Source organism: Enhydra lutris, unplaced genomic scaffold (genome assembly GCF_002288905.1).
Source record: "Enhydra lutris kenyoni isolate GAN:26980312 unplaced genomic scaffold, ASM228890v2 scaffoldscaffold10, whole genome shotgun sequence".
Classification (NCBI taxonomy): Eukaryota; Metazoa; Chordata; class Mammalia; order Carnivora; family Mustelidae; genus Enhydra; species Enhydra lutris.
The window spans coordinates 6,352,386-6,365,390 of NW_019154094.1; the positions used below are offsets into that span (position 1 = coordinate 6,352,386).

General features: G+C 41.9%; 1 protein-coding gene across 2 annotated transcripts in view; it reads right to left on the minus strand.

Annotated features, from left to right (window-relative positions):
• The window catches only part of LOC111143825 (SWI/SNF related, matrix associated, actin dependent regulator of chromatin subfamily c member 1), a 172,230-nt gene extending 159,543 nt beyond the window's left edge, over positions 1-12,687 (minus strand). For both annotated transcript variants that reach the window (XM_022497748.1, XM_022497749.1), the window contains exons 1-2: positions 12,476-12,687; positions 3,574-3,693 (exon numbers count right to left, since the gene is read on the minus strand). In XM_022497748.1, coding sequence (XP_022353456.1) covers positions 3,574-3,693; positions 12,476-12,673 — 318 coding nt within the window. In that variant the 5' untranslated portion in view covers positions 12,674-12,687. The remainder of the gene's footprint in view (positions 1-3,573; positions 3,694-12,475) is intronic.
• Between the last annotated feature and the right edge of the window lie 318 nt (positions 12,688-13,005).

Below are 13,005 nucleotides of genomic sequence, written 5' to 3' on the forward strand. Positions count from 1 at the left end.
AACTTAAAGTTACTCAAAAAACCTCAATTAGTCACACAGCTCAGAAAATGAAGTTACATTCATCATCCAGCTGAATAATTCCCATTAGAACAAAACGAGCATGTACTTCCAATATCTAAAAATTTATTCATAAATTATATACAGGTACTTACCACACTGCTAATATATTATACATATATAACAAATCATATATTCAAAAGTAGGTTTTTTTAAATTTTTTTTTAAAGTAGATCTTTTTTTTTAGGATTTTTTTTTATTTATTTGACAGAGAGAGAGGGAAGCAGGCTCCTTGCTGAGCAGAGAGCCGGATTCGGGGCTCAATCCCAGGACCCTGAGACATGACCTGAGCTGAAGGCAGAGGCTTAACCCACTGAGCCACCCAGGTGCCCCAAAAGTAGGTATTTTAAAAGGAGAAAGTTAAAAAGCAAATCCAAAGAGAAGAAAAGATCTTGCTCCACAACTGAATTCATCCCGTACCCAGTAACTCCCAGTAACTCTCCTCTTCTAATTCAACCTGTACTCTAAACTCCAGCTTTCACTTCCCACAAGATTTCTAAACCTGAAGAACCAATCGGAGAACCAACGCTAACAAAGTTAGACTAAACTGAGTACCTTTCCCCAGAAACCTGCTTTTACTCTGGCTTTCCCCTTCATGCGAAAGGTGTCTGATTGCTCAAGGTAGCAAAGTCTTTCTCTTTCCAGCCCCTGTATTGCCCCCCCGCAAGAATATTACCACGTTCTGCCCCCTTGAATTCTGAGTTCCTTCCATCCTCTTTAAATCCACTGCTTCAGACGCCTGGGTGGCTCAGTGGGTTAAAGCCTCTGCCTTCAGCTCGGGTCATGATCCCAGGGTCCTGGGATCAAGCCTCGCAGCGGGCTCCCTGGTCAGCAGGGAGCCTGCTTCCCCCTCTTTCTCTGCCTGCCTCTCTGCCTACTTGTGATATCTCTCTCTGTCAAATAAATAAATAAAATCTTTAAAAAAAATAAAAATTTTTAAAAAATCCACTGCTTCTAGGACACCTGGGGGGCTCCGCTGGTTGAGTGTCTGCCTTTAGCTCAGATCATGGTCCCAGATCGAGCCCTCAATCAGGCTCCCTGCTCAGTGGGGAGTCTGCTTCTCCCTCTGCCTGCTGTTCTCCCTGCTTGTGTTCTCTTGCTCTTGCTCTCTCGCAAATAAATAATCTTTAAAAAATAAGCAAGTCAACAAATCCAGTTTCCTCCACATGGTATCATCACAGTGGATTATTAGAGCAGTTTCTTCATGGAGAGTTTTCAAAGCCTCCAATCTCAACAGCTTCCAACCCATTCTTCACACTGAAGCCTGTGGGATTATTCTACAACCCAAAATCAACTAACCCACCCACTACTCTCTCCCTTATTGTGGTTCCCCAACACTCAGGAGATAAAGGCCACACATCTAGGACAGTAAACTTGGCCCATTACGACTGATTCTAGCCCATTTCTCTGCCTAGTTGTCCTCAGCTCTCATCTTACTGAAGAGTCACAACTACCTTCAAGTATCACATTTTCTCAGGCCTTAACGCTTTTACACGTTGCTATCACTGCCTAGAAATCCCATCCTTCAGCATTTCCCTGAAGAACTCAGACTCAACTTTCAAGTCTCGAATCCAAATGCCCTTTCCCCTGGAAGACATTTCCTGAGATCATCAGAAAACTCAAAGGTTCTATTCCTTCAGCTCACTACAGTGTGTGCCCCCTCAGGACAAGCAATACACTGTACTGCTCTTTAAATTCTCAGAATTTGATAAGCAACCAAACACTTAATACTAGCTGAGCTCGTATCAGTTGCAGGGGGCGGGGGGAGTACTTTTTAACAAACCTCAGGGATAACCAGATAATCTAAGAAAAAAGATAAAACTAGATCCATTGCCCACACTGAATACCAAGATAAATTCTAAATAGATCGGAATTAAGTATAAAAAATGAAGCCACATAAGAACTAGAACACCTCACTAAATTCCTTCCACACCTACGAGTGAAGAAAGCTTCCCGATTCAAAAACCACAATTCTATGGGTGCCTGGCTGGCTCCATCAGTGCAGTGTGTGACTCTTGATCTCAGGGTGTAAGTTCCAGCCCCACTCTAGGGGTGGAGATTACAAAACAAAAACAAAAGAAAACGAAAAAATACAATCCTGTATCTGACTAAATAAAAATAAAATGTCTAGGTAGCAAAAATGCCATAAGCAAACTAAACACATTTACTGCAAGAGCAGTAAAAAATATACATTATCTTCTGGGCGCCTGGATGGCTCAGTCGTTAAGCATCAGCCTTCAGCATCAATCTTCAGCTCAGGTCATAATTCCAATGTCCTGGGATCGAGCCCCGCCCATTGGCTCCCTTCTCAGCAGGAAGCCTGCTTCTCCCACTCCCCCTGCTTCTGTTCCCTCTCTCGCTGTCTCTCTCTGTCAAATAAATAAATAAAATCTTAAAAAAAAAAAAAAAAAAAAACTAAGTAAGCTCTTGAATTAAAAAAAAAAAAAATACACATACACACACCAACACTATCTCCTATTCTGAATCATACCTGAGAGAGCAATGAGTTGTTAAAAAATTTAGTGATGAAATAAGAACACCCAAGTCAGCAACTTCTACTTCTAAGATTTAAAAAAAAAGGTCTGCCTCTAAATTCAGTGGAGGCAGCAAACATTAGACTGGAAATTGCAAAAACCCAAATCAGAGAATTAGAAGACAAAAATTATGAGAAAAGCTACAAGTTATTCCTAGAAATCTAATGTTTATACAGAGTTCAAAAATATAAATGAAGGAATATGGGATGGGAGAGAAGACAAAATGAATATTCCCTGAGTTAAAGAAATATAAATGAGTCTTTGGATCGTGACTTATAACTAGTCATATTTCTGAATTTCAAAGATCAGTATTTCAAAGATCAGTATAAACAAGGGGAAATCAAGTTATCAGATTTTTCTCTACAAAATCAAATGTAAAGGAAAAAACAAAACCAGGGGCACCTGGCTGGCTCATTTGGTAGACACGCAACTCTTGATCTCCAGGTCGTGAGTTCAAGCCCCACCCTGGGTGTAGAGATCACTAAAAATAAACAAACTTAAAAAGGAAAGGAACAAAACCTACATATTTCAAAAGGAAGAAAGGCATAACCCAGTATTTCTACACCAAACTATCCAAGTATCAACTGCAAGGACAACAGAAGTATATTTTCACACAAGCTCAGAAAATCTTACCAACAGAAGATAAAAATTCCACAAAAAAGTATCCTAGCCACAAGAACTGAACCAGGAGAAAGAATGGAGAAGACCTGGTAGAAAAGAGACTACAAGGAAACTACGACATAGTAAAATGTTCACAGTTAAGTCTATAAATAGTTATTGTGATGTCTCATGCAGATGTTTAATGTCTCCTGAAAGTGACACTGCCTACACTGAAAAAGTAATAATAATCTATCGTGAAAATTCCACTAAGGCTCTTTGTTTATTCTACAGGATAGCAGCAGTAAAGAAAAGAACTGTAGGCTGCACTTGAGGGCACAGACACTGAAGCTTCCCCAGTGTTATTCCAAGTTGATGTACTTACCGGGAGTTTGGTGAAGGCCGGATTGGTAACATGCTTCCCAAAGGCATCTTCCTGGAACTGAAGAAGCTGCACCACCAGCCCAGCCAGCGTTTTGTTGGTAGGAGCATCCGCGTGAACATACTGCAAGATAAAGATGAGGACTCAAAAACTGGGACAGTTGTGTGGAAGAGAACCGTAGCTTACTTCCTATTACCTACTAAGCACTGGCCAGGTGACAGATTTGCAGAGGTCTGAACCTTGGTCTCTGAGTAAAAAGAGCTTACAAAAATAAATACTGGGAGCAGTGGGAAGGGAAAGATAACTGATCTCTTTACTTAACAGGTCTGAAGGAAAGAAACCATGCCCAAGCAATGAACCCAAGTCATCTCATGTACACCCAGACCTAAAGTTGATGGTGAGATCTTGAACCTCAAACTTGAGTCTGATACTATCATCAGATGAGACCTGTTAGCAAATGTATTTTCTAAGAGGGAGGATAACTTGTGGCAGAGAGCAGACTGTACTGTTTTTAAAACAGGCCAACAAATTTCTTTGATACTCCTCTCATCAAGAAGTAGGGTATATGCTCTTCCTTTGCTGAATCAAGACCATCCTTAATGATTAACTTGTAACCATCAGAATGCAGTGGGGAGATCAGGAGTGATGCTGTGGGACCTCTGAGGGTAAGTCAAAAGCTTCCAAGTAGTCCCCTGGGAAGAGTCACCTCTGGAATCCTGAACTACCATGAAGTCCAACTACCTGAAGGCCACCATACTTTGAGGAACCCCAGACTACAGGGAGAAGCCTCTTGGAGATACTATGGCCAGAAGCCCCAGCTGATGTCCCAGAAGACTGACAGTACAACCACCAGACACATGAGAAATAATGGTTCCAGATGATTCCGCCTCCAGCTGTCAAGTTATCCGCAATCATCAAATCTTCCCAGTTGAAACCCTAGACACGGTTCTCAGAGACAACTGTCCCCATTGTACCCTTCCAAATTCCTGACACACAGAAACTCTGAGCATAATAAAATGGTTGTTTTATGCCAAGAAGTTCTGAATATAATAAAATGGTTGTTTTAATGTGCACTTAAAAATGGTTGGGACAGTAAATTCTGTTACCTTTTTTACTACAATAAAAAAAATTTTTAGGGGCCCCTGGGTAGCTCAGTCAGTTAAGTATCTGCCTTCAGCTCAGGTCATTAATCCCAGAGCACTGGGACTGAGCCCCACACCGGGCTCCCTGCTCCATGGGGAGCCTGCTTCTCCCTCACCTCCTCGCTGTGCTCTCTCTCTCTATCTGTCACTATCTCTGTTGCTATCTCTCAAATAAATAAATTAAATCCTAAAAAAATTTTTTTTAAATAAATATATTCGAAAAGTTACCCACATTAATGTCAACAATGTCCAAAGGCCAAACCAGTGGCAGAGAACAAGCTAGTTCCACAACAAAGAAAGATAACAGGTAACATAACACGGAAAGCATAAACTAGCAACTTAAACTAAATACCAAAGTTTAATTATGAAACGTTCAGCATCACTTTGGAAAGCCAACGCAGTCAATAAATTTTTTTTAAGCCTCCAATTTTAAGCAGGAAAAACATCTAAAGACCTCCTTGAAATTCAAAAGATAACAAAAGATAGCAAAATGAATTTTTCTTCCTGGGACAAACCTCATTCCCTTTATCATCCAACATTTCAAGATTAACGTGGTAGAGGTTTCTATTACAAAAAATAATTTGTAAGTGATTTATACATGGCAAAATGATTATCAGCTGCACATTCTACTCTTATTAGACTGAACGGCTCTCAATCTGTAATAGTGCCAAGCAAAGATAAAGCATGATATAAAAAGGCAATTCTTCTTAAAGCTTAGTATCCTCCCAAATTTTACTTATTCAGGTATATAAGCTTTCCACTCTCAATGAAACAGCCAGCACGCAGTTCACTTTGCTAAAGACTGATATTTTGTTGGAATGCTGTATATTACAAGACCAAATGCTGGTAAAATCCAGCCCACTGCCTGCTTCTCTGTGGACCAAAAGCTAAGAGCAGTTTTTAGATTTTTTAATGACTGGAAGGAAATTTTATTTTATTTCATTTTTTTAAAGATTTATTTCAGAGAGAGGGAGAGAGCATGCGCAGAAGAGGCATAGGGAGAGAGAGAATCTCAAGCAGACTTTGAGCTGAACAGGAAGCCCAACACAAGGTCGGATCTTACCACCCTGAGAATATGACCTGAGCTGAAACCAAGAGTCAGACACTTAACCAACTGCAATACCCAGGCACCCCTAGAAAGAAATTTTAAATAATATTTTGGGGCACCTGGGTGGCTCAGTCGATTGAGAATCTGCCTTTGGGGCGCCTGGGTGGCTCAGTGGGTTAAGCCGCTGCCTTCGGCTCAGGTCGTGATCTCGGGGTCCTGGGATCGAGTCCCACATCGGGCTCTCTGCTCGGCAGGAAGCCTGCTTCCCTCTCTCTCTGCCTGCCTCTCCGTCTACTTGTGATCTCTCTCTGTCAAATAAATAAATAACATCTTTAAAAAAAAAAAAAAAAAAGAGAATCTGCCTTTGGCTCAGGTTGTGATCTCAAGGTCCTCAGATCAAGCCCATGTTGGGCTCTCCGCGCAGAGGGGAGTCCACTTCTCCCTCTCTCTCTACCCCCGACTTGTGCTTTGTCTCTCTCTCTCTAATAAGCAAAAAAAATCTTTAAAATAAAAAGAGTAATATTTCATGACACATATTACATGAAATTCAAATTTCAGTGTCCATAAATGAAGTTTTATCAAAACACAGCACACTTATTCACTACACATTGTCTACGGCTGCTTTCATATAACAGCAGTCAAGCAGTTAGAATTGAGATGGCATGACCTAAAAAGCCTAAAATGTTTACTCTCCTACCCTTTATAGAAAAAATCTGCCTATTCCTGTTCTAGACATTCCTTTTTCATCCTTATAAAGTTTTCTTTTATATTATGGGTGTTCCATGAAAACACATTTTCATAAGGTCACAAAGTTAAACACCTATGCCACACCACCAGTCAAAAAATGGAAACAAACTTCATACAATTAAGCATGTTAAGATACCAATTCTGTTGGCCTAAAATAATGTTTTCCAAACTTTAGACCCACTCGGAGTTTCAAATTCCATAGGTCAGGCCCAAGAATTTGTATTTCTAAGAAGTTCTCGGTGACACAACTGGCGTGGGAACCCACTTCAAGAACTACTAAACTGGGGCACCTGGGGGGCTCAGTCAGTTAAGCATCTGCCTTTGACTCAGGTCATGATCCCGGAGTCCTGGGATCAAGCCCCGAATAAGGATCCCTGCTAGCAGGGAGTCTGCTTCTCCTCTGCCCCTCACCCAGCTTGTGCTCTCTCTCACATTCTCTCTTTCAAATAAACAAAATATTTAAAAAAAAAAAAAAGAAGAAGAAGAAGCACTAAACTTTTTTTAAAAAGTCTGTTTCAGGTATTACTATACATCTTAAAGAATATACTTTATTATAATTTAAAACTTAAAGGGGAGCCTGGGTGGCTCAATCAGTCAAGCTTCTGACTTAGGCTCAGGTCATGAGCTCAGGGTCCTGGCATCCAGCCCCGAGGCAGTACGCTTCTCTCTCTCCCTCTGCCCTCCCCCTGACTCCATGTTCTCTCTCTCTCAAATAAGTAAATCTTTTTTAAAATTTAAAAATAGAAGTTAAAAACCAGTTAAACAATTTTTAAATGTTGAAAACTACTTAAAACTCCCCTTTCCTGTAATATACTGCCTACTGCCAATTCCCACAAAAACTATCAAGTTTCCTTTTTAAGGACTACACACTCTAAAGTGACAATTCAGTATCTGTTTTTTTCCAACTTACTCAACATAGTAAATCCTTAATAAGGAATACTCGATTAGTAAATAATTCATAGCACCCACACAACAGAATCTTTAATAAACTCTTCAAACGTATCCTACAGAACTGACAAAATATGGAGTATATATCTTCAAGGTAACTTTATTTTTATAAGAATAGGTTTCTCAAAGGGGTCATATAATGTACTGCAATTTTCTGTACAAAGTGACATGAAAAATTAATGAGTCTAACTTTTTATTTTTCAGATACCTGTAGATAACTGAACAAGGTCAAATCCTAAAACTGAAAAACATACCATTGTGGAGGAAGGTTGTTCAGCAAAAACCAAATCAACCCTTTAGGAAAAACTAAGTTTAGCAACTGCTATACACATAGCTTCATATATATTCAGATTTCACTACTATGCAAGTTTCCTCTGATGTATTATCATTCAGAATACAAAAACATGTAAAAGTTTTCATGTAGACAACTTTATAATTTCAAAATAAAGATGGCCAGGTTCAAAGTTCAATCAAAATTATTACCTTAGCTATTTTTAAACCCATTTTTTTTAGATTTTATTTTTATTTTATTCATGAGACACACAGAGAGAAAGGCAGAGGGAGAAGCAGACTGCCTCGGGGCTGGATGCCAGGACCCTGGATTCATGACTTAGCAGAAGGTAGACGCTTAACCAACTGAGCCACCCAGGTGCCCCCAATTTTTTAGTTATAAAATATTCAACCCTGGTTAGATACTTTCTCCAAATCACCCACAAAAGTTACCAAACATGAAAAAGTTTGGTAATTTTTTAATTTTTAATTCATAAATGAACTGTCACATTAATATATTAAATCATACCTCACAACCACTCAAAAGGCAGCCAATGAATGACCATAAGGTCTTTAAATCAACTTTTTTTTTTTTAAGATTTTATTTATTTGACAGAGAGAGAGACAGAAAGGGAACACAAGTAGGGGAAGTGGAAGAAGGAGAAGCAGGCTCCCTGCCGAGCAGGGCTAGATCAAGCAGGGCTTGATCCCAGGACTCTGGGATCATGGCCTGAGCCGAAGGCCGCTGCTTAAACAACTGATCCACCAGGTGCCTCTTTAAATCAACTTCTAAACATCTCAAAATATTAACATTCTCTTTAACCAATAAGAATAAAGCAAGCTGACCATGGCATATACACAAAAGTATCATTACCACCTCAAATTTAACATAACCCCATCTTCAACAACTATCGCATTATGGAAGTCAATCTTACTCTCAATTTACATACGGAAAATTAAAACAGAAATCAAGTTATCTGCTCAAGGACATCAGCAATTAGCAGCCAACAGTATGGAACGCACAAGTTCCAAAGTGTAATGCTCATTCACTATCCTATAGGAACATAATAGAGCTCATTTCCAACGGCTTCAAAAAACATTACCTAAAACATAAAGATTCTTGACAGCTTTCAAAATACTGAAATCTGATTAACAAAAAAAATTAATGACTATAGATTATTTCAGTCATAAACATTTTATCTTTTGATCAAAAAAAAAAGTTCAACAGCATGTTTTACTTAAGACAACCAAAAATTTTTAGTCTCAAGTATTTTAAGAAGGGTTGAAAGATTTTTAAAAAGTAAAAGAAAAGAAAGGTAGGAAGATAAGTTTAGAAAGTTTTATCAATATATCTGCTTCACGCTATCTATGGCATGAATGAAATATCAAGTTTAACAACTTGTCCCTAAACAAACCTACTGCAGTAAATGCCCCATAAAACAAACAAAAAAACCTGTCTTTAACTGTTAAATACTTTATGTGAAGTGTACTGAAACGCATTCCTTTAGAAATCAAGTCTACTTTAGTAACCAACCTTAGATTGAAATCATCCTGACATCTTAAGTCTTATTTCGAGAATAAACCAAACCAGGAAGAAATTTACCTGGGAACTTAACGGTTTACAGATATCCTTCACCTCCAAAGTATCTGAGTTGAAACCATGTAAGACCAGTAAGGCTTTATCGTTTGAAAACCACTCAGAGAGAAGGGAGGTGAGGGAAATTGGAAGGGGAGGTGAACCATGAGAGACTATGGACTCTGAAAAACAATCTGAGGGTTTTGAAGGTGGGGGGAGGTTGGGGGAACCGGGGGGGTGGGGTGGGAGGTTGGGGGAACCAGGTGGTGGGTATCAGAGAGGGCACGGATTGCATGGAGCACTGGGTGTGGTGCAAAAACAATGAATACTGTTACACTGAAAATTAAAAAAAAATAATTTAAAAAAAAAAAGAAAGAAAACCACTCAGAAACCATTGACAGAAATACAGCTTTCATCTTCACCAAAGTTAGAATGAAAGACATGTAGCCAATAATACAAAGGCCGCTCAGGCAGGAGATGAACAAGCTTCTGCCCTGTGGCTGGACTTAAAATGCAACCTCAAGCCAAATGCCCTGTGCTTCTACTCACCTACTTTTTTCCCTCTCCAGGAGTCACCTCCTCTGGACTTCTTTAGCCTAGTTGAAGCTCATCCTAATCAAAAAGTACTCCCTCTTCCTTCTGTGCTCCTAAGCCAGATTTAGCAACAAAGCTTAAATGACTAGGTTCCTAGACTAATCTGTTCATTCACTGAACAAACAAGTACTGAGCACCTACTAAGGACACAGAGAAAATAAAAATATAAGGAGGTTCTCTTTTAACTTGAAACCACATGAGTTTTACAAGTGTCCATGTCTATCTACCAATACATTTTCCGTTACCTTCCACTACATTCCTTGATGAGGGGGATTATGTGTAGCAAAAAGAACCGGGGCTCTGGAGCCAGGCAGACCTTCACTGAATTCCAAATCTGCCACTCCTAGTTGTAATCTTAGAGCTCTAAGTCACTCACATCTGGAGTCTCAGGTTCTACTCATGTGTAAAATGAAATAAATATGTATTAACCACGATGGTTGTAAGGATTTGAGTAATGGTTTAAGTGCCCAGATACAGTTAGATGCCCGGTTGTCCATGGAATGCATGAATAAACCCATTAATAAAAATGGGACTACCAATGTCATGCTTCATTCAGTTGCTGAGATTTATCAATGTGAAAATGTAGTATTAAATGCAAAAGAAAAGTTTAATTAAAACCCATCAATGTGTACACTGAGTGGAAATATACTGTGTCCTGGATAGTACTTTCACTACTCCAACACCACTCTCTAAGGCTGACAGGTTTCTGGCTATCAGGCATAAGGAATATACAATTCTCAATTTCAGGAGCCCCAAGAAATACACTCTGGCCTTATGAAACCCTGATATCTAACTTTTACTTTACCTTTAAGGCCTGAAGAATACTGAGCCACCATCTGCCCAATGGCCTCAACACTCTGGGACACATTCCTCAGTCTGCCCCAGAACCACTTCTTCACCCACCAAGCAAACCCATTCCAACAAAACTGGGCCCAACAGATGCACACAGAGTTTGGAGAGGTAAAAATTACTATTATTTCTCCTTCTCCTTCCTCTTCCTTGATATCCAAAGGAATATTTCTCATTTCTGCTAAAACTACATTGATAAACTAATGTTATATGTCAATTATACCTCAATAAAGAAATCCAGACTGAGGGAGGAGGAAGGCTACATTAAGGTACACTGAATTTAAAACCCAAAGCATTGGCTTAAGGGCACATGATAAAAATAATACTTTCATAATATAAATATTCAATTCCTTTAGCCACTTCTAGAAGCTCTGCTGCCTACAAAAAAAAAAAAAAAAAAGTGACCAATTTATCACTGTATAAGGGAGAGCAATATTGTCTACTTAAATGCAGATGAGAAAAACTGGCAATCCCAAATGTGACTGCAAAATTTCAGGGCGAAAAAAGTCAAAGCAAATAAAAATATATATCGTCTCTCACTTCCTAAAACTTCAGGAAGAAAGTCACTTCTGAAAGCACTGCAGTGTAACGTCAAAGGAACCCAAGATCCTGTCCCTATCAACCTCCAAAACCTGACAGACTCCATTGCGCCGCGGAACTCAAATGACTAGGTTTCTAGACTACCTCGTCTTTCCATTCACTGAACAAGTATTTACTAAGCAACTACTGAGGGCGAGGCTATGAGTACCAACCATGTTGGGGGTAGGGGACAATGCAGTGACGAGGCCTGACAAGGTCCTTGCCCCAGTGCTATGGTTCTCAATGGGCGAAGTATGGCAATAGAAAGGTATGTTCGGAAATCTGGGGCAGAAGAGGTATTTTGGGCAGTCTGCTCATTACACCTTCCAAGGGAATCATTCCTATGTATCTACAAGGGGAGTTAAAAAACACTCGTTATAAATAAAAGGTTAAGTCACAACTTTCAATACTACTGATTCAGCGGAACTTACGTCCCCAAAGTAGGAGAAACAGCTAGATGAAAAGAATAATCTCACAAAATGGTACAAGACAAATAAAGGTAATACGAAGTGCGGCAGTCAAGTATTAATGGGGTTCTCAGGGAAGGCCTCCCTGAGAAACACAGTAGGTACAAGTACGTTAACTCTTGTACTCACACTGCACGGAACTACAAGTACAATAAACACTGTCATTTTTTTTTAAACATCAGTGCTCATCAATACAATCACCCATTATATTGGCCTGCTGTTACTAACTTCCGAGTACAATGTCTAGTCATTCTTTACCAAACCAACAACAGGCAGCAGAACCTGAGCTACCTCACTTGACTTGAAACAAAACTTGAACCTGCCCTCACAACCCTGGCTCGGACAGTTTGTAAGAATCATTGTTCACACACCCAGTGCCGCTAACAAAAGAGATTCACGCCCTCCGGGTTGCTGAGCTCGAGATGCTCCTGCACGCCGGGGCGAGCTGGGGCTCTGGCCCGCGGTGCGGGGACTCCCAGAGGCCTGGCCCCGGGGGCCCGGTGCAGCCCCTGGCGCGCGGGCGCAGAGAGCGGACGGCGGGGGCGTGGCGGGCCCGGCGCCTGCCTTTGTTGTCCCTCGTGGCGCGCGGGGGGGGGGGAGGGGCGGCCCGAGGCCCGCGAGGCCAGTAGCTGCGCCCGGCTCCCGTCGCGTGGCCTCCCCGGCCCCCACGGGCGCGCGAACCCACCTTCTTGTAGTGCTTGCCCAGCCAGACCCGCACCGAATCCAGCTGGGACACCGTCTCCGGGCTCTCCCAAAACTTGCTGGCCGGGCCACCGTCCTTCCGCCGATAAACGGCCAGGCCCGCGGCCGCCGCCGCGCCTCCCGCGCCCGCGGCGCCCGCCGCAGCCCCCAGCCCGCCGCCGCCGCCTGCCGCCGCGGCCATAGTCGCCGTCCGTCGTCCCCACCGCCCAGACAGCCCCGGCCCTCGCGGCGATCCCCGTTCGCACCCGCGCGCGCGCGCGCAGCCGCCGCCACCGCCTCCCGGCCCCGCCCAGCCAACCCCCTTCCGGCGCGGAGGGCCGGCCCCGCCCCTTCTCGGGACCCGGCCCTTAACCGAAGAGGGCACGCGCGCACGCATGCGCAGCACCGGAGCCCGGCGGGCTGGAGACAAACAGTTGCTCCCGCCTCTTCCGCCCGTCGAGGCACGCTGCGCACCTTCTTCGCTACTCACCCCGGACCTGCGGGTTGTGCTGTAGCCAAGTTCCTGCATCCCGT